This window comes from Lithobates pipiens, unplaced genomic scaffold (assembly GCF_037356315.1).
Source record: "Lithobates pipiens isolate NorthernLeopardFrog02 unplaced genomic scaffold, aLitPip1_a1.2 Scaffold_1, whole genome shotgun sequence".
Taxonomy (NCBI): Eukaryota; Metazoa; Chordata; class Amphibia; order Anura; family Ranidae; genus Lithobates; species Lithobates pipiens.
The window spans coordinates 158,672,889-158,699,102 of NW_027507685.1; the positions used below are offsets into that span (position 1 = coordinate 158,672,889).

At 45.4% G+C, this 26,214-nt stretch overlaps 1 protein-coding gene across 5 annotated transcripts in view; it reads left to right on the forward strand.

The window, feature by feature from the left end:
- IKBKG (inhibitor of nuclear factor kappa B kinase regulatory subunit gamma) overlaps positions 1-26,214 on the forward strand; it is a 107,408-nt gene that overhangs the window by 36,163 nt on the left and 45,031 nt on the right. For 3 of the 5 annotated variants that reach the window (XM_077478805.1, XM_077478807.1, XM_077478806.1), the window contains exons 4-5: positions 13,694-13,983; positions 24,266-24,382. In XM_077478805.1, coding sequence (XP_077334931.1) covers positions 13,694-13,983; positions 24,266-24,382 — 407 coding nt within the window. The remainder of the gene's footprint in view (positions 1-13,693; positions 13,984-24,265; positions 24,383-26,214) is intronic. The other 2 variants (XM_077478808.1, XM_077478809.1) reach the window with 1 other exon arrangement.

Sequence of the window (26,214 nt, forward strand, 5' to 3'; positions counted from 1 at the left end):
TGCATCGCATTCTAGCACATTATGTGAAACTTGCCTTAAAACAATGCCCTCAAACACTCTGTCGCTGCTTACAGAATTACCATCTTTACCAGATCTTCCTACCGGGCTGGGCTTTGGATGAGCCACGATGACGTCACTCCCACACATGTGCACAGGAGCCGCTGTTTAGGGCACAGGACTCTGCAGAAACGGCATACCGTGCTGTTCCTTCAGAGTGCATGCACTGGTGATGTCACTGGCAGCTTCACATGTAAATATTTACTGTACCGTAGGTAAGCCTTACTATAGATAATATAGAAATACTTATGCGGTACTATTTGCTTGATTGCCCTTATTCTCCCAATGAACAGCTGTAACCATTTAATGAGTGGACTCTGCAAACAAATATAAGTAAATGGTACACTTGTTCCATAATTAAATGGTGTATCAAAAATGTATTCGTATCACCAGGATAAAATGTAGAATAGTGCACCCAACTTGCACATAATGACCACATTTAATGAATCCCTGCAGAAATTTGCAAACAAATATATAATTATATATTGACAAAAAAGATCCCTTTTATATATGCAGTGACGTCACTTGCGGCATCTCGCATACCTAGAAGGTGGCGAAGAGGCGATCAGTCAAGCCTTTTACCCTGATACTTGTGTTGGTTTAAAATGTTTTTAATGTGAGTGAAAATCGATATGTTAAATAAAAGTGGTAGCAATAGTGCGCTATGAGCGTCTGTTTGTATTTGAGAATATAATGGAGGCGCAAGGAGTGAATCCAGCTAGTCCTAACAAGGGGATCTCTGGCGAGACGGATCGTAGCAGGTGCTATTATACAGAACCTGGAGGCCCTATTGAGATCCAAGGGTGTTTTTTGCCCTTATGGTCATATTTTAAGGCAGGGGTAGGCAACCTTAGGGAGGGTAGAGATCTACCTGAACAACACGGGAGTAGTCAAAGATCACCAGTCACAGTATCGCCTCCTCACACCTGATTTAAACCTCTACTTGCATGACTACTGTGTCGCAAATGCGGGTAGTGAGAGGGCAACATACCGCCTCTTCACTACCTACCTGATTGCCTTTCAGAGGAGTAGCACTTGTGCGCGTTCACACATAAAGTTAGCAGGTAGTAAAACCTTTGTCTTTGGTCACTCTGCTGGTGTCTGTGGGCTCTGCATGTGCTGCTGCCATATCGCTGACTGCCGCCATTATCTGTGTACTGTTGTTCGTCGGCCATTTTCTGTTAGTCTCTGAGAAGCATGGTCAGCGGCCATTTTCTCAAAGTTCAGCCATTTTCCCTGTGATTTTTCTCTATACAGGTCACCCGGCGGCAAATTTTCTTGTAACCTCAGCGCATTTTTTTTCTCCACAGCGCTGATTCCCGTACCTCAGAACAGCGCATTTTTTTTTTGTTCTGGACACCTGGGAGCTGACACTGGACATGGGCATCTGTAACAGCCCAATGTTCGGTCAGGGTGGTGAGTCCTGTGGTGGCAACCCCTCAGTCTGCAGCAGCTAGAAGGGTGGCAGACAGGGTGGGTCATCATGGCATTAGAAACTGGCATTTCTTCCCCAGACCTCCCTGCAATTGCAACTGGCTCGTTTGCAAACAGTGCAGGGCCTATGGACGCTTTGTCGGCGGTCCTTGACACGTTCGTTGCCAGGGTGGAGGCTGTGTGCGGGCGCAAAGGCAGTAAAAAGTAGCGCCCCGGGGAGAGTGCTGACTCGGACTCTCTGCTCTGATGTGTCAGAGGACGCTAACCAGGACTGATCAGACAGTGAGGATTCCGGGTCCGCGCAAGACAAAGCGCTAGTTTGAGCACTTATCACAGCTGTGCGTGACACCCTCAAAATACAGGATGCAGCAGGATCCTCTGCTCGGGTAGAGGTCCCCTTTGGGTCTCGTAAGCCAGCCCATACACTGAAGGTATTTCCGTATCTGACTTATTTCAATAAGTTCATATACAAGGAATGGGGAAGCCCACAACAGACCTTTTCGGTCCCAAAAAGAATGGTGGTGCGCTACCCCTTTGAGGAGAGCCTTCTTAAAAAAAAAATAGTCGGCTCCCCCGGTCGTGGACCCCCCAGTATCCAGGTTAAACAAAGCAACCACGATCCTGGTAGAATGGACTCCTGCATTTAAGGACCCTACCGACAGGCCGAGGCAGTGGCCCGGTCCATGTTTACGATAGTGGGGGTCACAGAATTGGTGTTGCAGACACTTGCTGAGTGGGCAAAACGATTGCACTGTGAATTGGAGAAATAGCAGTCTTCTGTCTGCGTGGAACTAGCGGACCAGTTAGTGCACGGCCTTAAGTATGTCTGTGACGTGGCCCTAGATACGCTTCCCTTGCTCTCTAGAGCATCAGTATCAGCAGTGGTGCTGCGGGGGCTGATCTGGCTGAAATGTTGGTCTGCGGACCAGGCATCTAAAAAAAGCTTTGACGGATTTACCCTTCCTTGGTGAGCAGCTATTTGAAGCCTCGCTGGATGACATTATTAAGAATGTCACAGGTAAGAAGAGCACTTTGCTCCCACAGTCCAGGAAGGGTAAGGAGCCACGCCGCAGGCAAGGGCACTAATTTCCCGTTCAAGGCTTTTTCGTGCGCCCAGGGCTTCAGCAAAACGCTCCCAGTCCGACAGGGCGACTACTGAGGGACAGAAGCATCCCTGGACTCGCAAGCCAGTGAGCAAAAGTGCTACTGTATGAAGGTTTGCCCCCGCCCATCACACGGGTGGGGGGTCGCCTTCGGGAGTTTGCTGCCCGGTGGGCCTTTTGGCTGTCTGACCAATGGGTCTGCAAACTGATTTCATTGGGCTACAAGGTAGAGTTCCTCTTGGCCACCAAACTGATTTTTTCCCCTCTAGCATACCCTTACGCCCAGCTCGCCGGGAGGCCCTGTTTGGGGCAGTAAGGGACCTGCTCAGCAGCGGGGTGATGGTGCCTGTTCCAGAAACGGAAATGTTTCAGGGATTCTATTCCAATCTGTAATCCCAAAAAGGAAGGGTACATCCAATCTTGGACCTAAAAGCCCTCAATTGCTTTGTGAAAGTACAGAGGTTCAGAATGGAATCCGTTCGCTCCGTAGTCGCTGCACTCCATCAGGGGCACTCCCTGGATATCCAGGACGCTTACCTGCACATACCCATATGCCCCAGGCTTCAGAGGTTTCTGCAATTTTCAGTAGGGGAAGACCACTACCAGTTTGTGGCTCTCCCCTTTGGCTTGGGTTCAGCACCCCGATTCTTTGCCAAGGTATTGGCTCTAATTTTGCCATTGTTGCGACATGGGATCGCAATCGTGGGTTACCTAGACGATCTCCTTCTGAGAGCAGCTTCCGCCTCAGAATTAAGGGATGATTTGGCGATCACCATGCAAACCCTGCAGGAATTTTGGGTGAGTGTTGAACCTCAAAAAGTCGGTACTTGTGCCAACTCAACGACTGGAGTACCTAGGCTTAATGCTGGACTCCGTGGAAGCGAGAGTGTTTCTCCCTTCAGACAAACTGCAGACTCTCAGAACCACGGTGAAGCTGTTGATGAACCGCAGGTGGTCATCTCTGCGCTTCTGCATGCGAGTCCTGGGCCTCATGGTGGCCTCCTTCGAGGCGGTACCATAAACCCAATTTCACACCAGAGTCTTGCAGAAGGAGATATTGGCAAAATGGGACAAATCTCTGTTATCCCTGGATCGGCAGATTCAGCTGAGCCAGTTAGTCAGGGACTCTCTTCTCTGGTGGCTGAGATCTCCAGCCCTTTGGTCCGGGAAATCATTCCTACCTCTTCATTGGACAGCGATCACAACGGACGCCAGCCTGACCGGCTGGGGTGGAGTACTGGGAGTACAATCGACCCAGGGCCTCTGGTCGAGGGAGGAATCCCAGTTGCCGATCAGTGTGGTAGAACGTCGAGCAATTAGGCTAAGCCTCTCCACATGGTCAATGAGATTACGAGGACGTCCGATCAGGATCCAGTCAGACAACTCCACGGTGGTGGCATATGTCAGCCATCAAGGAGGAACAAGGAGCTTGGCTGCAGTGCGGGAGGTCGCTCACGACCTTCGGTGGGCAGAGCGTCACATGCCGGCTCTGTCGGCCATATACATCCCGGGAGTAGAAAACTGGCAGGCGGGCTATCTAAGTCACCAGTTGCTGGACACAGGACAGTGGTCACTGCATCAGGAAGTGTTCAGGCTTCTTTGCCTGCGGTGGGGCACACCAGATGTGGCTCTCTTGGCCTCTCAGCTCAATCGAAAAGGTGCAGAGGTTCGTTTCCAGGACGAGAGATCCCTGGACGGATGCGCCAGACGCGTTGGTGGCTCCATGGGAGCAGTACTGTCTGATTTACGCCTTTCCTCTGCTAAAACTGTTACCACGTCTGCTCCGCAGAGTGGAAGACGAAGGGATTCCAGTGATACTGATTGCCCCAGGTTGGCCTCGGTGTCCTTGGTACGCCTGATGGCAGATGCTCCTTGGCGATTTACCGATGTGAGAAGACCTTCTGTCAAAAGGTCTGATACTGCATCCTGCTTTACCGTCCCTGGTTTTAATGGTATGGCTGTTTGAAAGCCAGGTGCTAAGGAACCGAGGTCTGTCTGACTCTGTGATTTCCACTATGTTGAGGGCACAAATCTTCTTCTCGGAAGATATACCATCGTACGTGGAAGGCTTATATCTCCATGTGTGAGGCGATGGGGTGGCGTCCACGCACCTACTCGGTGTCCAGGGTCTTGCTGTTCTTACAGCGTGGGGTAGACCAGAAAATGGCCTTAAGCACCATTAAGGGACAGATATCGGCCTCGGCTGTCTTTTTCCAATGACCCCTGGCATCTCACTCTTTAGTGAGCACCTTTTTATACAAGGGGTGCGGCATGTAGTCAGTCCTAGTCTTCCTTTTGACGCTCTCTCAGAAAGTGGTCTTTCTAGTGGCCATTACATCTGCCAGGAGGGTTTCTGAACCGGTGGCCTTGTCTTGCAAGTCTCCCTATCTAGTTATCCACAAGGATAAGGGGGTGTTGCGTCCGCAACCTTGTTTTCTGCCAAAGATGGTTTCGGCTTTTCCCCTCAATGAAGACATTGTGTTAGCATCTCTGTGTCCAAAACCGACACACCCCAAGGAGGTGGCCCTCCATTCCCTGGACGTTGTCCAGGTTCTAAGGGTATATCTGTCTGCCATGACTCCCTTCCGGAAGTCAGACTCTGTTTCGGTAACTGGTCTGAAAAAAGGACTGGCAGTCTCTTCGTCCACCATTTCCAGGTGGATCAGACAGATCGTGGTCCAGGCTTACGCCTTGAAGGGGCAGGTGCCCCCCTTGCCTGTCATGGCCCATTCCACCAGGGCAATTGGGACCTCTTGGGCCTTCCGACATCAAGCATCAGTCGCTCGGGTGTGCGAGGAGGCGACTTGGTCGTCCGTTCACATTTTTACAAATTTCTACAAAGTTGATGTAAGCGCATCTTCTGATGCCTGCTTTGGCCACAAAGTCTTTGAAGGCGGCCGTGTAATGTTGCAATTTTACACTTTCTTCTTCTTCTTAAGAGAAAGTTACCTTTTTGATTGTCAATGCACTCTGCTGCAAATGTTGACCACAAGTTCTATTGCGGTTGGTTGAGATGGTGACTCCTCCCGTTAGGGAGTACCTCTGGTTGTGGGTGAAGTTATGTTGATGTTCCCACCCCTCGTTATGACACTGCTTGGAGACGTCAATATTAATGGACCTGTGTCTGTCAGTGAACGAAAGAGAAAATAGGATTTTGTACTCGCCGTAAAATCCTTTTTCTCTGAAGTTCATTGATGGACACAGCACCCTCCCCTCCTATTGATTTACATTATACTGCTTGTTGATGTACTGAGCTGCAGGAAGTTGGGTTATTACCAGAGGGACCACCCCCTGGGCGGAACTGTACAGTTCTGTTTTTCACATGTATTACATGTTCTGCCTAGTCCTCTCTTGAAAGTGATCTAATAACCCTACGGTCAAGATTAATGGAGCTGTGTCCGTCAATGAACTTCAGAGAAAAGGATTTTTCGGTGAGTACAAAAATCCTATTTTTATATCTATACTTTACTTTTTCTCAGGTTGGTCTTCCTTTTGGGGATGGTGGGTATTCGTTCAATCTTAGAGCCCATCTTCCTTTTACTTGTAGTCTCCTTGACCCACTACCGGTATTTATCAATATTTGATTCTATTTCCAGGTAGGATCTATGTACAAATATATGTATGGTTGTGTACATATTGCTTATATGCAGTGTGTTACACCTAATCAATGCCTATTTTGCATTGGCTATGCTAATGCTGACCAGGAAGAATATGATTGCTTACATAGTTACATAGGTTGAAAAGACACAAGTCCATCCAGTTCAACCACAAAAAAAAAAAATCATACAATCCCATATACCCAATTCTATACCCACAGTTGATTCAAAGGAAGGCGAAAAATCCCAGCAGAGCATGATCCAATTTGCTAAAGCAGGGGCAAAAAATTCCTTCCTGATCCCAGTCCCATTTCCTTTGGAATTAATCCTCATTCCAATTTTTCCCTTCCCTTATTCCCATGTTTAATCATCTATCAACACCATGACTATCACAGATATGCTTGTGTATAGAAGTACATGTATGTACATCTGTGTATTTTTTTTTTTTTTTGTATATACTTTTGCTACTAATAATGGCCCAACTGTCCAACTATATAAGTTAATTACTTGATTATGGGAAATCAGTAAAATAAAGCTAATGCCTGATTACGACTTCTCAAATGTGAATTGCCTATGTTAAGTGTCTATTAAACATGTTCTATAGCTGCACCCAGAGTCGCCTCTCTCCGTGTGTGTGTGTGTGTGTGTGTGTGTGTGTGTTTTTTTTTTTTAAAGGGTGAGCACATAGCCTGTTGAATGCAAGAATGCCATTTTCACTCATATTAGCTCAGAACAGGTGGAATGCTATCACAGTAAGCTGAAGAGCCTCTTACAGTGGTTAACAAAATAAAATAAAAAATGTAGCTCTGCTAGCTAGCTAGCATTCCCTCCCATCGAGAGGCCATATATTTTCATACCGTCAGCGGCTAGGGGTTAAAAAGTATCTACTGAAGTGAGCACTATAATTTTACCATTTTACAAAACTCCGGTTCTTGAGTATACTGTCCAGTTCTGGTCACCAATCTTCTGGAGGACCTCCGTGATGAGGAATGACTACAAACCTTAATCTTATTCTCTCCAGAGACAAGGCCTTTAAGAGGGGATATGTTCACAATATGCAGATATCCTAATGGTGATTCTAGCATAGGGAGGAACCTGTTCAGTCTCCATTTGTTCAAGAGGACACGTGGTCACTCAATGAAACGCACACACACTTTTTAGGGTGTGTTTTTTTTTTTTTTCCTTCTTCTTCTCTCTTTAACCTAGTAATCTGGCCTGTAACACTCCCTCCCTGTATTAGAGTGCCTCCATGAAGAAGTTTTCTAATGTGCCGTATATCCTAAACAATCAGAACAACCGCTTTTGTTCTCCATCAGAAGAGCACCATAACAGGGTGACAACATAGAAGCACATTTTTAAGATAGTTACATAGATGAGACAGAATGTTTCACCCTGATACAGGAGGTGACTGTACGTGTTCAATTGTGGCAGAATTGCTGGATATTAGGTTATAGCCAGACCATGGTTCCTAATCTTTGCGGACAGCATACTGACAGGATTGATACCAGCTGATATGAAGAAAAGCCGATGTGGTACCAATATTTAAAAAAGGACAGAGACAAATTCCTGGGAACTACAGGCCAGTTAGCCTAACATCAATCGTTGGTAAATTAATGGAGGGGATGATAAGGGACTATATACAAGAATTTACTGAGGAAAAAAATATCTTAAGTAGTCTTCAGCATGGGTTTACAAAAAAGGTTGTTCTTGCCAGACCAATATGCTAACATTCTACGAGGAAGTGAGCTGCCATCTAGACAGGGGAAGGCCTGTGGATTTAGTTTACCTGGATTTTGAAAAAGCATTCAAAACAGTCCCCCATAAATGCTTAATCTTCAAGCTGAGGTCTGCAGACATGGACCATAAGGTTTGTTCTTGGGTTAAAAACTGGTTATAGGGGCGTGTCCAGGGTTCTGTCTTGGGACCAATTTTATTAATAAATGATATAGAGTATGGGATAAATACCGTATTTATCGGTGTATAACACCCACTTTTTCCCCTGCAAATAGGGGGAAAATAACGGGTGCGTGTTATATGGTGATGGCATACCGAGGAGGGGGATGAGCGCTGCCAGAAATTCAGAGCTGTCATCTCCTGTTTACTCTCCCACTTGGCTCTCACGTCACACACACAGTCCCGCCTCTGCCACCGGCATTGTACCAGTGTTCTGTCTATCGCAGGAGCTGGTCCAATACCGATGGCGGAGGCCAGACTGTGTGTGTGTGAGAGCCGAGTAAACAGGAGAGGATGGCTCAGTGATTTCCTGCACGGTTCAGGCTGCTTTGATGAGAGATGGTGAGGCTGCAGATGGGCATTGAGGCTGAAAAACTGCATTAATGGGAGATGGGCTGCAGATGGCCATTGATCAGGCTGCATTGATGGGAGATGGTGAGGCTGCATTAATAGGCACTGACCCTTAATTTGCTTCAAAGTTGTTTATTTAATTTTTTTTTATTTTTTTCTGAAACTTCCCTCTTAAAATGAAGGTGCGTGTTATACGCCGATAAATACGGTAGCTCAAACTCAGTTTTTGCGGACAATGCAAAATTAAAGGGGTTGTAAACCTAGATTAAGGCTTACCTGTAGGTGCAATAAATATCTCCTTAATCTACATGGTTGAGGAGATATTTTCCTAAAAAATGGGCACCGATATCTACTGCACATGTGCACTGTAGACAATGGTGCAGGCGCACTGAGTGTGCCGTTAGTGAAGGCGATCATGCCGTCACTGATGGCTCCCACGCGCGTGCGCCGGAGTGACTCCATCGCTGCTCAGCGATACCCGGAAGTCACTCAGAGGGTCGCTTTGGGGGGTCGCTTCGGGGGGGGGGCTTCGATCTCAGGTGAGTAATTCATAATGAGCTAGTATGCTACCCTGTTTCCCCTAAAATAAGACCTAGTGTGATTGTCGGTGATAGCTGCAATAAAAGCCCTACCCCCCAAATAAGCCCTAGTTAAAGTCCTTGTAGGTCTTCTTTTCAGGGTAGGGCTTATTTTTGAGGAAACAGAGTAGGGCTTATTTGGGTGGTAGGGCTTATATTGCAGCCAACACCGACAATCAGGCTAGGTCTTATTTTAGGGGAAACCGGGTATGCATATTGGCTCATTATGCCTTTGTCCTGCAGGGTGTTTTTTTGACAGGCTTTTATCCCTCTTTAAGCAGGGCAATAACTTCACATCAAGATAAATAGAAATTTTGCAGAAAGACCTGAATAAAATATTGGAGTGGGCAACTACATGGTAAATGAGGTTTAATGTTGAGAAACGTAAAGTAATGCATTTGATGGTAAAAAACAAACAAATGCAAACTACTCAAGGATGGAGAAAGATCTTTGGTTCCTAGTAGATGACAGATTGAGCAATAGCATGCAATGTCAAGCTGCAGCTACCAAAGCAAGCAGAATATTAGCATGCATAAAAAAAAGGATATACTCCAGAGATGGAACAATAATACTGTCACTTTATAAAACATTGGTTAGATCACATCTAGACTACTCCGTCCAGTTCTGGTCACCAGTCCTCAGAATTTGCTGCAACTGGAGAGAGTCCAAAGAAGGACAACAAAACTAATAGGGGGACTGGAGGATCTAAATTATGAGGAAAGACTGCAAATCCTTAACTTATTCTCACTGGAGAAAAGACACTTGAGAGGAGACATCATAGTGATTTTACAAATACGCCAATGGTGATCCTAGCATAAGAAAAAACATTTTCAGTCTCAGGGAATGTAAGAGGACACGGGGCCACACATTGGGATTAGAAGAGAATTGGTTTAACCTTAAACTGCAAAGGGGGTCTTTCACTGTCGGGGCCACAGGTATGTGGCACTCTTCCGCAGTTGGTGGTGGCTGCAGTGGAATATTGATAGTTTTAAGAGACTTCTAGATGTGCATCTTAAGGAACATACAGAGATATGGTAAATAATTCTAAACACTGACACGCGTACACCTACACAGGTTGAACTGGATGAACTATTGTCTTTATTCAACCTTACCTACTATGATGATATGATAATAACGAAAGCTAAAGATAATTTTTAATACATTCTTCAGGAAATTTCTGAAATCGAATACAGCATATAGCAAACACCATACCATTGGTATATAGTAGGGCTGGGAAAATTAAAGATGAATTCCTCGATTAATTAATTCTTTTGATTGGTACTCTCCTCTCCGCCAGCCTCCAGGTTTTCAGGGTGTTCTGTCGGAGATCCGGTGATGTCACGGACATCAACGTCACCGGACCCCCCCTTCCCCAATTGCCTCTGTCTGCTAACGAAGGGAAGGGGGTCCGGTGACATCGATGCCTGTGACGTCATTGGACAGCCTGGACAGTGAGGAAATTTGATAACCTCTGTTTTTAACATTGTTGTAAAAAAAAAAAAAGTAAACACTCTGGTATGTATGCATAACTGGCTAAAGTGATGCCTACTTGCCTACTTGCCTACTATAAAGTGACTGACAGTCAATATACTATATAAGTTTTATAATTAAATTTAAACTAACTTTCTACTATTTATTAAAGTTTATTTAAAAAAATTACTTGCGTCAGTGCTACAGTTTGAATTTAAAACTTATTTGTGTGAACTGTGAAGTTGTCATGGATTGTGGAAACTAACTAGTGTCGGGTGATTGTATATAGTGTATACCACATTCACCACTAGGGGTGCAACGGATCGTCACCGATCCGTAATCCGAATGGGTCAACCGCTGATCGCGTGACTTTGGAAAGGCCGCGGCTTCGGCCTAGCTTCGGAGCGGCGGCCATCTTGGTACACCCGGTGGCGGCCACTGTCTCGTCAGGAAGTGACTTTTTGTCGCCGCCATCTTGCTACACCCCACACTCCTGCACAGTAATGATAGAGTGAGAAGGGGGCAAGTGGACATCTTGTTACACCCACCAGAGTTTTCGATTTCACTGTTATTTTCAACACAAAATGGAGCTTATATGCTAAAATACAGTATTTGTAAATCCGACGGCCTGTTTAGATGTTACATTTTAAAAGCAGCAGCAAACCTGCTGACCTTACATGGTTGCTACTGTGACAGAACACCTCTGATTTACACATTTATGTTCTTTCACATTAGCAGCCATATAAGGTTAGCAGGTTTGCTGCTGCTTTTAAAATTTAACATTTAAACAGTCTGTCGGATTTACAAATACTGTATTTAAGCATATAAGCTCAGTTTTGTGATGAAAATAACTGTGACATCTAAAACTCCGGTGGGTGTAACAAGATTTGTCTTGTCTTTTTTGTTTTGTTTTTTGTTCTTTTGCTCATCCGATCCATGACTCTGATCTGAGGAATGATCCGATCCGTGAGTTTTTTGATCCGTTGCACCCCTATTTACCACTGACTAATGCAGAGTTGCAATGCAAGGAGATCAGCTAAAAGAAGTTGGATCTGTATTTGCGTTATAATTAATCGATTAAAGAAAAAATCAATTAATTGAACACGAAAATTTTAATCAGTAACAGCCCTAGTATATAGTAGAAAATAGGCACAAAATGACATGATTGGTGAGACACAACACATCAGTAATAAAGGTAATGACACCAGACATTATTGATCTAGGGACTATCTGGTTGCCTAGAGGATCAGGAAGCATTTTTTTTTCCCCTGTTGGAACAAATCGGACCATGCTTCCGCTACATCATTTCAGTGGATAATATAGGAGAAAGCCAACCTGTACATGTCAATTTCAGACTGGCTGTAACCGCCGATGTAAAGGTATATAAGCAAATCCCACTGTTTATATGTGTATTTGGACTTGCACACTGCCGAGCGCAGGCCCTCTTTGCTTAGGTCCCATATAAATTGCATATATACCCATACAGCCACAGCTTCAGCTAGCCTGTCATAGATTTGCACAGGCTTTACACAGCCATATTCACAATGGCCTGGATGGACAAAGTGAGTCTCATTGACCAGGGAATCTGAATAATTGCAGATTGACTGACTGTTTTCATCCCCCAGTGGTTAATCAACAAAATTTCTATAAATAACACCTATAATAAGGGAAGAACAAGCGCATGAAAGAAAACCTGTAATGCCGCGTACACACGATCAAACAATCCGGTGGAAAAGTCCGGCGGACTAAGAAAGTAGTTTTGCACCAAAATATGTCCGGCGAACAATACGGCCGTGTGTGTGCTAGTCCGCCGTACTTTTGAAATGAACAGACTTTTCCCGCACGGAGAAAAGTCCGTTAATTTTGAGCGCGGCTCCAGGTAGCCGGGACCAGCGAAGGACGCGTCGCTGGCCCCGTCACCTGGTATGGAGTTAAAGGGGAAGCCCTACGCCAAAAAAACGGCATGGGGGTCCCCCCCAGGTCCATATCAGACCCTTATCCGAGCACGCTACCCGGCCGGTCAGGAAAGGGGATGGGAACGAGCGAGCGCCCCCCCCCCCTCCTGAGCCATACCAGGCCGCGTGCCCTCAACATGGGGGTGCTTTGGGGAAGGGGGTGCGCAGCCCCCGAACCCCAAAGCACCTTGTCTCCATGTTGATGAGGACAAGGGCCTCTTCCCGACAACCCTGGCCGTTGGTTGTCGGGTTCTGCGGGCGGGGGGCTTATCAGAATCCGGGAGCCCCCTTTAATAAGGGGGCCCCCAGATCCCGGCCCCCCACCCTATGTGAATGAGTATGGGGTACAATGTACCCCATACCCATTCACCTGTGGAAAAAAATGTAAAAGAAAAAACGCAACAAACAAGGGTTAAAAAATAGTTTATTGCACAGCTCCGGGGGTCTTCTTCCGTCTTGGGGGGGGGGTCTTCTCGCCGGACTCCTCCGCTATCTTCTGCTAGCTGTTTTACTAGCGGAGGAGCACGGCTTTCTTCTTCATCGCCGCCCTCTTCTTCCGACTTTCGGGGGTCTTGTCCCCCTCTTCGGTTCTTCTTGCCGGGCCTCTGCGCCGCCTTCTAGCTCTTTTACAAGCGGTGGCCCGGTCTTCTATCGCCGGTGTCTTCGTCGGCGTCTCCGGTGTCTTCGTCGTCGTCACCGCTTTCTGTTCTTCTCTTCTTGAGCTGTTGCCTCGGTGCTGTCTCTGGCCACAATGACAGGCACGCGGGGTGCTGCGACTTATATAGGGACATCGCCGGATGATGTCCCCGCCCATTATGATGTCACAGTCCCAGCATCCTCTGGCTTCCCCTTTAACTCCACACCAGGGGACGGGGGCCAATGACGCTTCCTTTGCAGATCCCGGCTATCTGGAGCCGCGCTCAAAATGAACGGACTTTCCTCCGTGTGTGTGGGCAAGTCCGTTCATTTCAAAAGTACGGTGGATAATCCGGGGGACTATGTGGGCAGGTCCTCTCGTTCGGACAGTCCGGCGGACTTTACGGCGGTTTGTCCGCCAGACTAAGTCCGCCTGATAGTCTGATCGTGTGTACACGGCATTAGTTGCATAAAAAAATAGCTTTACAGTAAATAAGAAAAAAATACACTATATACTTTCCTTTTAAATGTTCTGATGGGTTTCTTCTTTTCTCTCCCAGCGGCCTTGGAACAGAGTAATGCAATGTTGCGGAAAAGTCACAGTGAGATGGTTGAGTTTCAGACTACGCAGAGGAGAGAGAGGGCATTCGTTACATACAAGTTCAACGAAGCCAAAATCCTTGTACAAAGACTGACAAATCAACGGGATTCTCTGCAAGTTCAACTTGAAGCGGCAAAAAAGCAGCTGGCTGAGGTGACATCTAGGGATGAACAAATTACAACAACTGACGGAACTGCTATGGAGGAAACAGTCTGTCCTCAGATTGCTGAGAAGAAAGTCTTTGAAGAGGTACTAAGGCCCTGTTTGCACCTCTTAGATTTAAGGCACATGTGGATTGCTATTCTTTTCTATAAAGCCCATTCACACCTCTGCACTGCTGTATTTTGAGGAAAAATAGTACAGGTGTGTTTTTGGCATAATAGACTTCAATGGAAGAGCTTGAAATTGCATATAACATTAGTTTTTGCATGCGACAAAAAACTTCATCCCCTAGCAACCTTTACTACTACTTGTCCAAAAGAAAAAAAACGCAGTACACATGAAAACACACTAAAAAGGCATGTTGGTGCATTAAATCATGCATCAAAAAAGCAGGAAAATGCAGACGCAAAGGTGTGAACCTATCCCAAACCCCCCTTAACCTTACTGTGTAAATGCCGCTGATGTCTACATAAGCATGGAGGCAAGGTGTCCTTTCACTAGGGTGACCTACATTCACTTCTGAGATGCTTCCTTCATGACAATTCTCTGTGAATGAAGAGAGGGAATATGTCTGAAAGATGTGTATAGTGCCTTGATAAAGTATTCATATAACTTGAACTTTTCCACATTTTGTCATGTTACAACCAAAAATGGAATTGTATTTTATTGGGTTTTCATGTGATAGACCAACACAAAGTGGCACATAATTGTGGAGCGGCAGGAAAATGGTAAATGGATTTTAAAATAAATGTGAAAGGTGTGGTGTAAATTTGTATTCAGCCACCCTGTGTCAGTACTTTGTAGAACCACCTTTCACTGCAATTACAGCTGCAAGTCATTTTTGGGCATGTCTCTACCAGCTTTGAACAGATTGGCTGGTGAGCCTCTGTGAACAGCTATTTTCAAGTCTTGCCACAGATTCTCAATTGAATTTAGGCCTGGACTTTGACTGGGCCATTCTACCACATGAATATGCTTTGATCTAAACCAGGGATATGCAATTAGCGGAGCTCCAGCTGTTGCAAAACTACAAGTCCCATCATGCCTCTGTCTCTGGGTGTCATGCTTGTGGCTGTCAAAGTCTTGCTATGCCTCATGGGACTTCCAGTTCTGCAACAGCTGGAGGTCCGCTAATTGCATATCCCTGCTCTAAGCCATTCCATTGTAGCTCTGGTTGTATGTTTAGGGTCATTGCCCTGCTGGAAGGTGAACCTCCGCCCCAGTCTCAAGTCTTTTGCAGACTTTAACAGGTTTTCTTCTAAGATTGCCCTGTATTTGGCTCCATCCATCTTCCCATCAACTCTGACCAGCTTCCCTGTCCTTGCTGAAGAAAAGCATCCCCACAACATGATTCTGCCACCACCTTGTTTCATGGTGGGAATGGTGTGTTCAGAGTGATGTGCAGTGTTAGTTTTCTGCCACACACAGCGTTTTGCTTTTAGGCCAAAACGTTTCATTTTGGTCTCATCTGACCAGAGCACCTTCTTCCTCATGTTTGCTGTGTCCCCCACATGGCTTCTTGCAAACTGCAAACTGGACTTCTTATGGCCTTCTTTCAACAATGGCTTTCTTCTTGCCACTCTTCCATAAAGGCCAGATTTGTGGAGCGCACGACTAATAGTTGTCCTGTGGACAGATTCTCCCATCTGAGCTGAGCTCTGATTAATGCTTTCTTTGCCCGGCCTGTCAATTTAGGTGACCGACCATTTCTTGGTAGGTTTGCAGTTGTGCCATATTTGGAGAGGTTGGTAGGGGGCGCTAATTGGTCTAACAAACCAAAAAAAAATTATTAATTTATTTTTTTGTGACAACCAGCCTGCCTGATATCTGGTAAACTATAATTGACTTATAAAATGCATATACATGTGAATCTTAGCAGTACCCACATAGATTGTTAAAACGAATCGCATATATATATATATATATAACGGGTTGACAAATTTGCTTTGAATTTAGGAGCCAGTTAAAAAAGTTAGGAGCCAGTTTTTTTTTTCAGCTCCGGGGGTAAGGCCACTCATTTCACCCCTATCCCTAACTCACAATGGAGCAACCAGTCAATAACTCCATTGAAACGCTGTTACATCAGGGTTATGGGCTGACCAGAAAGAGTAAGGCAGGCAACAGATAGAACTGGCTGGCACTGGCAGGTGGCACTGGTTGCCACTGGAAGGCACGTGGAACTGCCAGATGGCATTGGCAGGTGACACTAGTTGGCATTGGCAGGTGACACTAGTTGGAACTGACAGGTGACACTAGTTGGAACTGGCAGGTGACACTGGTTTGAAACTGGCAGGTGGCACTATTGGCACTGGCAGGTGGCCCTGGTTGGCCCTGGCAGGTGGCACTGGCACTGATTGGCGGTGGCAGGTGGCACTGATTGGCGGTGGCACTGGTGCTGGCAGGCGGCACTGGTTGGCGCTGGCAGGTGGCACTGGTTGGCGCTGGCACTGATTGGCGGTGGCAGATGGCACTGGTTGGTTGGTTGCAGGTGGTATTGATTGGAGGTGGCACTGGTTGGCACTAGCAGGTGGCACTGATTGGTGGCAGGTGGCACTGATTGGCGGTGGCACTGATTGGCACTGGCAGGTTTCACACGGAGCACTCTGTTACTGAAATGTAACAGAGGAGCTGGCGGGACCCTGCCGGGGTGTGAAACTGACAAGTAACAGAGAGGCGGATATGTCAGATTTCAGCCTGATGTCGGGGTGGGCGGGACTCAGCAGCTATCAAACACCAGCCAACGATTGGGCTGCTTAAGAAAAGGGGCGGCCACATACACGTAGCGGCCCGCCCAGATCCCATTGGCTGGTGTTTGATAGCTTGCTGGGTCCCGTCCACCCGACATCAGGCTGACAGATCCTCCTCTCTCCATTGCGTGTCAGTTTCACACACAGCGCGGTGCTGCTGAGTGCGAAGGAGGGAGGAGGATGGCAGTCAGTGTTAATGCTGCTGCATGTCTGGGGCATCGATAGTGAGTGGGCTGGTGGCAGCTTAGGCGCCAGGTCGCGATTTCTGGTCGCATTGGCGACCTGGCGCCTGGGGTTTGTCGAGCCCTAATATATATATATATATATATATATATATATATATATATATATATATATATATATATATATATATATATATATATATATATATATATATATACAAAATAATAGACTTATAAAAATATAAATCTTAACAGTATCCACATGTATTCCAATAACCAATCAAAGGTATGTGCTATCACACCATATAAAATATATACAAAATTTCATAACAAACAGAAACTGCATTCATTTAAACCCTACCACTGAATAAGTAAATACACCAGCCCTCCTATAGAACCACAATTTATTTTTATTTTTTTATACCTGTGAACTGGCAAATCGCATATAATAAATACCAATAAAGTGCTTACACCGTGAAAGCCTATCTAGGTGTATCAATCAAAATCAGTGTACATATCTTAAATTAAATAACATTTATGAGTGAACCAAACAACAAAAGTCCATACATATGTGATTTTGTGACCGATTTTTCCAAACCATCAATGGGGAACCTTTGAGCGTCTTCCTGAAGACGTGTTCACACGAAACGTACGTCGAGGCGGTTCTTTGGTCACGCAATTACGTCATATCCGGTCCCTGTGGTTGTCTCCCCGTCGTAGGTGGAACGCACGCCGCTTGTCAGTGCAATACTGTGGGATATCAGTCAAATAAGCAGCGCTTTTCAGCCTCAGTGCCATGGCACAAGATATGTAAGCAGCCATATGGCATTTTTCTTGTTTTTAACCTTTTAAAATAAACGGGATTACACTATTTTTGGTTCCTCTGCATTTTGTTTCATATTCCATTTCATTTCATTTAATTTATATATCCATGAGCTCCATATGCTGGGGACTGGGTATCTGATCCACAGATTTCTCCAACACAGCAAGGATTGTCTTGCAAAAGCCTGCTTGACCTTTTTTTCACTAATTAGGTCAGCTTCATCTGGTAAACTGACACCCAGTTTTTTTTTTTAGCACTTTTCCCGGTGATATCCATAATGTGGTGAAAGTTTCCCATTGATGGTTTGGAAAAATCGGTCACAAGAATCACATATATATGGACTTATGTGGTTTGGTTCACTCATAAAGCAGCTTAGGAACCTAGTTTAGAAATTAGGAGGCGCGGGATCCATTTTCTGTTTTCATTGCAGTTGTGCCATACTCATTCCATTTTCGGATGATGGATTGAACAGTGCTCCGTGAGATGTTCAAAGCTTGGGATTTTTTTTTTATAACCTAACCCTGCTTTAAACTTCTCTACAACTTTTATCCCTGACCTAGCTGGTGTGTTCCTTGGCCTTCATGATGCTGTTTGTACACTAAGGTTCCCTAACAAACCTCTGAGGGCTTCACAGAACAGCTGTATTTATACTGAGATTAAATTGCACGCAGGTGGACTCTATCTAGCAATTGGGTAACTTCTGAAGGCAATTGGTTCCACTAGATTGTAGTCAGAATAATTTTTTTTTTTATCATTTTCCTTCCACTTTACAATTATGTGCCATTTTGTGTTGGTCTATCACATAAAATCCCAATAAAATACATTTAGGTTTTTGGTTGTAACATGACAAAATGTGTAAAATTTCAAGGAGTAGGAATACTTTTTCAAGGCGCTGTATCTAAACACTTGGAAAGTGACTTTAGGGAAACCACAATTCATGGAGATTTTCAGTGGTGGCCTTCATATGGCATGCAGACATCAACGGCAAAGTTTCAAAAATCAAATGCAAGGGGTTTGCCCTCAACAATATGTTCATCTTTTATCATTTTATAATCCTGCACCTTTCACATGAATAATGTCAACTACGATATGATTGGTTGCTATAAATTTTATTTTAAAAAGGACCATTCATGTTGTGACAAGAATCTGAATGTTCGTTCCTAAATTATTGTAATTGCACAGATTTATGAAAGATTTATATTTCACCCATTTATTTGTTTTTACTTACTTTGACAGCTAAGGTCTGATTGTTGCTGCTCAGTCAGTTGTCTGACCTCAAGCTCCTGAGTCTGCATAGCTGTATCAACACAGCTCCAGAGCTTAGGTATTTGGTACCTGCTGTGCACATACACTGTTTTAGACAGGTGTGAAAAATGCTGTAAATGTAGAATGCTTTCAGACATAGAAAAGTTTATCTTTATCAATTTAAGAAAATTTGTAAAAAAAAAAAAAAGTGAACAGAAGAGAAATCCAAATCCAAATCAGGGGGAAATCGTGTGTGCGTGTTATACGCCGATCCCTGCTGCCGATTCCTGAGTGAAAGGAGGGGACGAGCACAGCTGGATTACATACAGCCGCGATGTCCTGTGTATCCGGTGCTCAGTCACACACAGTACCGCCCCCCTGGCCCGGCATTGGCCCATTGTTCTATCCATCATATGAGCCGGGTGGGACTGTAAGTGACTGAACACCGGATGCACAGGAGATCGCTGATGCATAGTAAGGTTGAATAAAGACACCAGTCAAACCAGTTCAACCTGAGAGAGTGTCTACAATTGTCCCTATCCCTGTACATTGTACACTTACACATCAGTCCCTACCCTCAAGGAACCCACAATCCAAGGTCCCCCCTCATAAGCTAGGGCCAATTTTGGACAGAAGCCAATTAACCTACCAGCATGTCTTTGGAGTGTGGGAGGAAACCGGAGTACCCGGAGGAAACCCACGCAGACACAGGGAGAACTTGCAAACTTCAGGCAGGTAGTGTTGTGTTTGGGATATGAACCAGTGACCCTTCTTTTTACTGCTAGGCGAGAGTGCTAACCACTACACCACTGTGCCGCCCTATGGATCTTTGTCATCCAGCACTGGCGCGGCTGCAATCATCGGAAAGGGGGGGGTCTGCAGATGTGTACTAAACAGGCTGCAATAATGGGCACATTAGAGGCTGCAGATGGGCACTAAGCAGGCTGCAATGACGGGCATGTTAGAGGCTGCAGATGGGCAATAAACAGGCTGCAATAATGGGCATATTAGAGGCTGAAGATGGGCATAGATCAGACTGCATTGATGAGCACTGACCCTTATTTTAAAATTTTAGTTTTTTTTTCCTGAAACTTCCCTCTTAAGATTAAGGTGTGTGTTATATGCCAATGAATATGGTATCTGCCTGTATTTCACAGCATTGAGGACACCATTGTTCGTGACCAAATCCCCAACACCATTTGCAGAAATGCAACTCCAAACTTGCAAGAAACCTCCACCATGCTTCACTGTTGCCTGCAGACACAAATTTTTTTTTTTAAATTTGTTTAATGCGCTCTAGCCCTTTATAGATAAACTTCCTCCTGCTACAGCCAAATATTTCAACTCAGTCCAGAGCACCTGCTGCAATTTTTCTGCACCCCAGTTCCTATGTTTGGTGCATATTTGGGTGGCTTAGCCTTGTTACTACGCTGGAGGTATTGGCCACAATTCTTCCATGCAGACCACTTCTACGCAGACATCTCCTCCATATGGTAGACATTTGTCTTTGGGTCCCACTGGTTTCCACAAGTTCTAGGCCAGTGATGGCGAACCTTTGCACCCCAGATGTTTTGGAACTACATTTCCCATGCTGCTCAACTACACTGCAGAGTGCAAGAGCATCATGGGAAATGTAGTTCCAAAACATCTGGGGTGCCAAGGTTCGCCATCACTGTTCTAGGCAAATCACACTGCTTGACATCTGTCGGTATCAAAGGGAAGTTTCCTTGACCGACCACTGCGTCTACGGTCCTCAGCTTTGTTTGTTTCTCTGTGCTTCTTCAAAAGAGCTTGAACAGCACATCAGGAAACCCCAGTCTGCTTTGAAATATTTTCATGGGAGGGACCTTGCTGTTGCAGTTCAGTGTTCAATCTTGCCATGGTGTATGACCTGTGACACAAAACTGTGTTGCATAACCTCAACTTAGTAGCAGAGTTTGGCTGTTCCTCACCCAATTTTTAAGCCCCCTACACAGGTGTTTCTGTTAATGATGTGTTTCAACATATATGTGAGATGATCATGAGCACCTGCTTGGTATAATTGGTTAATTATACACTTGTCCCTCATCCTGTGAAATCCCTGACTTTCTAAAAGTGTAAGAATTTATGCTGGTTTAAATACAAGAGGTACTCGCACCAAATATTGATTTGATTTTGATTTTTCTTCTGGTCGCTCACTCTGCATTTTGTAAATTGTTGAATCTTTTTTTATTAACTTTCAAACATTTGTTAAGCATTGAATAACCATAGGCAAAATATAACCTATTTTCATTGAATGAACGTGTGTACATTAGGATCCGAAGGACATTAACCACTTGCCGCCCGCCCTATAGGCAATTGACGGCTGCAAAGTGGTTTCATAATCCTGACCGGACGTCATATGACGTGATCAGGATTATGAGCCGATGCGCGCCCCCGGGGGCGCGCATCGCGGCGATCGTTGTTGCGGGGTGTCAGTCTGACACCCGGCAACTACGATCTCGGTAAAGAGTCTCCGACGGAGACTCTTTACCATGTGATCAGCCGTGTCCAATCACGGCTGATCACAGTGTAAATGGAAAGAGCCGGTGATCGGCTTTCCCTCACTCGCGTCTGTCAGGCGCGAGTAGAGGAGAGCCGATCGGCTGCTCCTCTGACAGGGGGGGTCTGTGCTGATCGATTATCAGCACAGCCCCCCCGAGGATGCCCACACTGGACCACCAGGGACGACCACCAGGCCACCAGACCACCAGGGAAAAGGTAATAAAGGTCATAATCCTCCCTAGACCACCAGGGATGCCAGTCAGCACAATGGATGCCAATCAGTGCCCATAATGGATGCCAATCAGTGCCCACAATGGGCATCACTGATTGGCATGCATTATTGTTTGGCACTGATTGGCATCCATTACTATAGTATAACACCAATGCCGCCTATGAGTGCCCACCTGTGCTGCCTATGAGTGCCCACCTGTGCTGCCTATGAGTGCCCACCTGTGCTGCCTATGAGTGCCCACCTGTGCTGCCTATGAGTGCCCACCTGTGCCGCCTATGAGTGCCCACCTGTGCCGCCTATGAGTGCCCACCTGTGCCGCCTATGAGTGCCCACCTGTGCCGCCCATCCGTGCCAGCTATCAGTGCCAATTTGTGCCACCTATCAGTGTCCGTCCGTGTCGCCCATCCGTGTCGCCCATCCGTGCCGCCTATCAGTGCCACTTCATTGGTGCCACATTGGTGCCCATCAGTGTAGCCCCATCAGTGCCCATCAGTGAAGGAGAAAACGTACTTATTTACAAAGTTTTGAAACTGAAACAAAAAAAAACATTTTCTTTTTCAAAATGTTCGGTATTTTTTTATTTGTAGCGCAAAAAATAAAAACCGTAGAGGTGATCAAATACCACCAAAAGAAAGCTCTATTTGTGGGAAAAAAATGATAAAAATTTCATTTGGGTACAGTGTAGCATGACCGCGCAATTGTCATTCAAAGTGCGACAGCGCTGAAAGCTCAAAATTGGTCTGGGCACGAAGGTGTTTAAGTGCCCTGTATTGAAGTGGTTAAAAGAACATATAACGCATAAACATAGTCATGTTGATACCATCAAAGAGTATAGAAATAAACCAAGTAATGGCGATCCAAGTAACTGGTAGACCACTTTAAACAATGGCGTAGAACACAGCAAAAACCAAGGCTCGACACATGGCCTGAGATTGTGATGAATCTACTGGTAAGATTACTATAATCTTTAAAAGGTAAGGGAGAAGGAGTAGAAAAGGTGGAGAGGTATGGAAAGATAGAAATAAAGGGCATTTTGTAAATTGATAAAAAAAAAAAACCATTAAAATGGTACATTTTTGAAAGCATTCTTCACACCTGGCTAAGACCTTTTGCACAGTACTGTAGGTAGTGGGACATGAAATGTTTTATGTGCTTTTAGTCAGACGGCTGACAGGACATTAGTTGTCAGTGCAAGGTGGGTGGGGCTCTCAAATATGGCATTTAGCTTTGGATTCCTCTTTAAAGGTGGATAAGTGTAAATAAGAGGCAAATGTACATCTTTCATAGAGGAGACTCGCACAATTTTAACCATTTTGAAGAACCAATCTATACATTCTAACATTATTCCAATATAACCCCAGTTGTCACAGGTTCTCTTTTAAAATATGCTTGATTTTCCTGGAATGGCTTAAAGCTTTCTTTCATGCCTGCAGCGGCCTCTTTAAAACTGTATTTGCTTTTAATTCTTTTTTTTACCACTTTGCACATTTTTATATCTACCGGTAGTTAGTAGTTCTAGCTTTAGTGGACGAGTACTTGTAAATGAGTGTCCCTGTTACCCACATTCCTAGTAGAAGCGTGTGACTTTTTCCCAAGTTTAGATTACTATTCTGCATAAAGTGGAGAAACTGTCAAATGTTTATTGCTGTATCAGTGACAAGACAGGAAGTTGTAGTGAATCCCCCCCCCCCCCCCATGTGGACTCGGAGACTAGTTGCTTGTCTGTTTGATCACCCACTGGCTTAAACACTGAGTCACTCACCCAAAACAAGTATGCAGATTAAAGTGGTGTTCCACAATTTTGGAAAAATGCATATTTTTTTTTACTAACCTCTAAATGGCTGTTGCTAGGGGGTCCCTCCATAGTCTGCCTCCTTCAGTGCCTGGGCTTTTGACGTCACTTCCCCTCGGCGCAGGAAGGGCTCAGCTCTGCCCCCCCCCTCTTGTCAATCATCTGGGACATGTGACAGGTCCCAGTTGATTGCGCGGCCAATCATGGCGTGCAGCGCCACTCACATCACTGGACCCTGGGACAGGCAAGTGTCTGATTTATTAAAAGTCAGCAGCTGCAGTATTTGTAGCTGCTAGCTTTTATTTATTTTTATTTTTTTTAAATGGGAACCCCACTTTAAAGTCAGAGTGGTGTGAGAAATCCTTATCTGAGTAACTTTTCCGGTCAGTGATTCAAAGTTTTGCAGCAAGAGGGCCAACATAACTGCAAATGCCAGCAATGCGGCCTCCAATTTTCTTACAGGTTTCGTCTTTAGCAAAGTTTGGGCTGAAGTTCTATCTTCATTCTAAACACTGGCTGCTACAGGCAAGCAATTTTCATTTCCATCATTTACACATTGGGGCCTTTTTAGATTTAGACTGTTTAGTACAGGCCTGTCTGTGTTCCCCAAGCATAGCTGGGCTTGTTGGCGAATGTCATTGGTGTATCAATCTATATATAGCTGCTTTTGATTTCCAAAATTCCGCTACAGATTCAAATGCTTGAATCTAGTTGCTAAGCACAACACAATCGCATTTCCATTGCATTAGCGCCTCCTGCATATTCTTTCCTGTGGCTGACCCCTTGGCTTGGCCCCTGCTTGACTGCTGTGCTGTATATCATTAGGCTAACAACAGCCCTGGGAGCTCTCTGTCCTCCTCCTGTGAAACGCTAACCCCCAGTATGTGTGAATCCATCAAAGAGTCAGCACGACATCACCAGGGGCCACCCCGAGCTGAGCAGGTGAGAGCTCCCTTCTTTTACTAAGTGAAGCCTCTTAAGTGCTACAGATTGCAAGAGTGTTCAAAGAGAGAGATCATACTGTTATCTTGTAGTACAGCCCAATGACAAATGAACACTTTACTGAACGCCTGTCTTTTATCAATGTTTTGCACTAGGTAGTGCTTGGCGCTTGCTAGAAATGCGTATTGGGGGATGCACAGCCTGGTTTGTTGCTCTGGGGAGAAGGTCCTTTTTGTTATCTGCTCAGCCTAAACACACCAGAAGTTTTCATAAGTGCTTTTCTGCTCTGTGTGGCACGATGAGAGTTTTTTTTACTTTAGTAGTGTTTTTTTTTTTTTAAATAGTGCGTTCCATCTTTCTCTGACAGTTGTCCACATTTTAAAGCAAACTTTAAAAAAAAAAACACAGCGGTTGCCATTACCAATCCCCATCTCAAGATGCTAAAGTCAAAAGGGTCAATTCACTTGAATAAATAACGGCTAATAAGATGCGGTAAAATACTGCATGCAGTAACTATTGTGCAAGTGATCAACTCATTAAGTATTTTACGTTAAATACCAAATGCAACTTTTGTTCGATTTAGCAGTAATTGCCGTATTAATGAATGTGACAATTTACTGAATTGAGCTTGTTGCTAAGGAGTGGACTCATCACCTGTCAGCAACGAATGACTCATCACAGCCCCCCGAACTATACCAGGACACATGCCCTCAACCGGGGGGGGGGGGGGGGGGTGATGTGGACTAGGGCCTCATCCATGGCCGGTTTTTGTGGGGGTCTGCGGGCAAAGGGCTTATCGGAATCTGGAAGCCCCCAGATCCCGGCCCCTCTCCTATGGGAATGAGTATTGGGTACATTGTAACCCTACCCATTCATCAAAACATTTTCAAAAAGTAATGAAAGGCTGTTTTTGATCATTCCTTTATTAAAAAATGAAGAAAAGTGTCCCCTGATGTAAATTCATCGTCGGCCACACTGCCTGCCACACCTGAAAAAGAAACAGAAACAAAAACACTCTCGTTGTCAGTGAAGGCTGGCCACCTACTGCAGGCTCCGCCATTTGACATTTCTTATATAGGGAAGGAGTGGGGCCATCTGACTGTCACCTGGTGGTCCCACCCCCTTTTGAGGTTACTGACCCAGCATGCCTCGGTCTGTGACGTCACAAGGGGGTAGAACCACCTGGTAATTTAGCCAGGTGGCCGCACCCCTTGCCTATATAAGAAATGTCAAACGGCGGAGCCTGCAGTAGGCAGACAGCCTTCATCAATGGCAAGAGCATCTTTTTTTTTTTTTTTTTTTTTTTTTGGGTGCAGTGGGCGGCGTGTTTGATGATGGATTTACATTGGGTGACACTGTTTTTTATTTATTTTGTAATAAAGGACTTGTCAAAAACTGTCAGTGTTTTTATTACTTTTTGACACTTTTTTGGTGAATGGGTAGGGGTACAATGTATCGGATACTCATTCACATGGTGGGGCAGGATCTAGAGGCCCCCTTACAGGGGGCTTCCAGATTCTGATAAACCCCCTGCGCGCAGACCCCCACAACCACTGGCCACGATTGTGGGGATGAGGCCCTTGCCCCCATCATCATGGGGACAAGGTGCTTTGGGGCAAGGGGCAGAGCCCCCTGCCCTGAAGCACTCCCTCCCTCCATGTTGAGGGCATGTGGCCTGGTATGGTTCAGGGGGGGCACTCTCATGTCCCGCCCCCCCCTTTTCCTGAGCTCCTAGGCTACATGCTTGGATAAGGGTCTGGTATGAATTTTGGGGCGAGGGGACCTAGAACATTTATTTTTTCTTTCTTTAAAGTTTTGGCATTCTTTTGGGG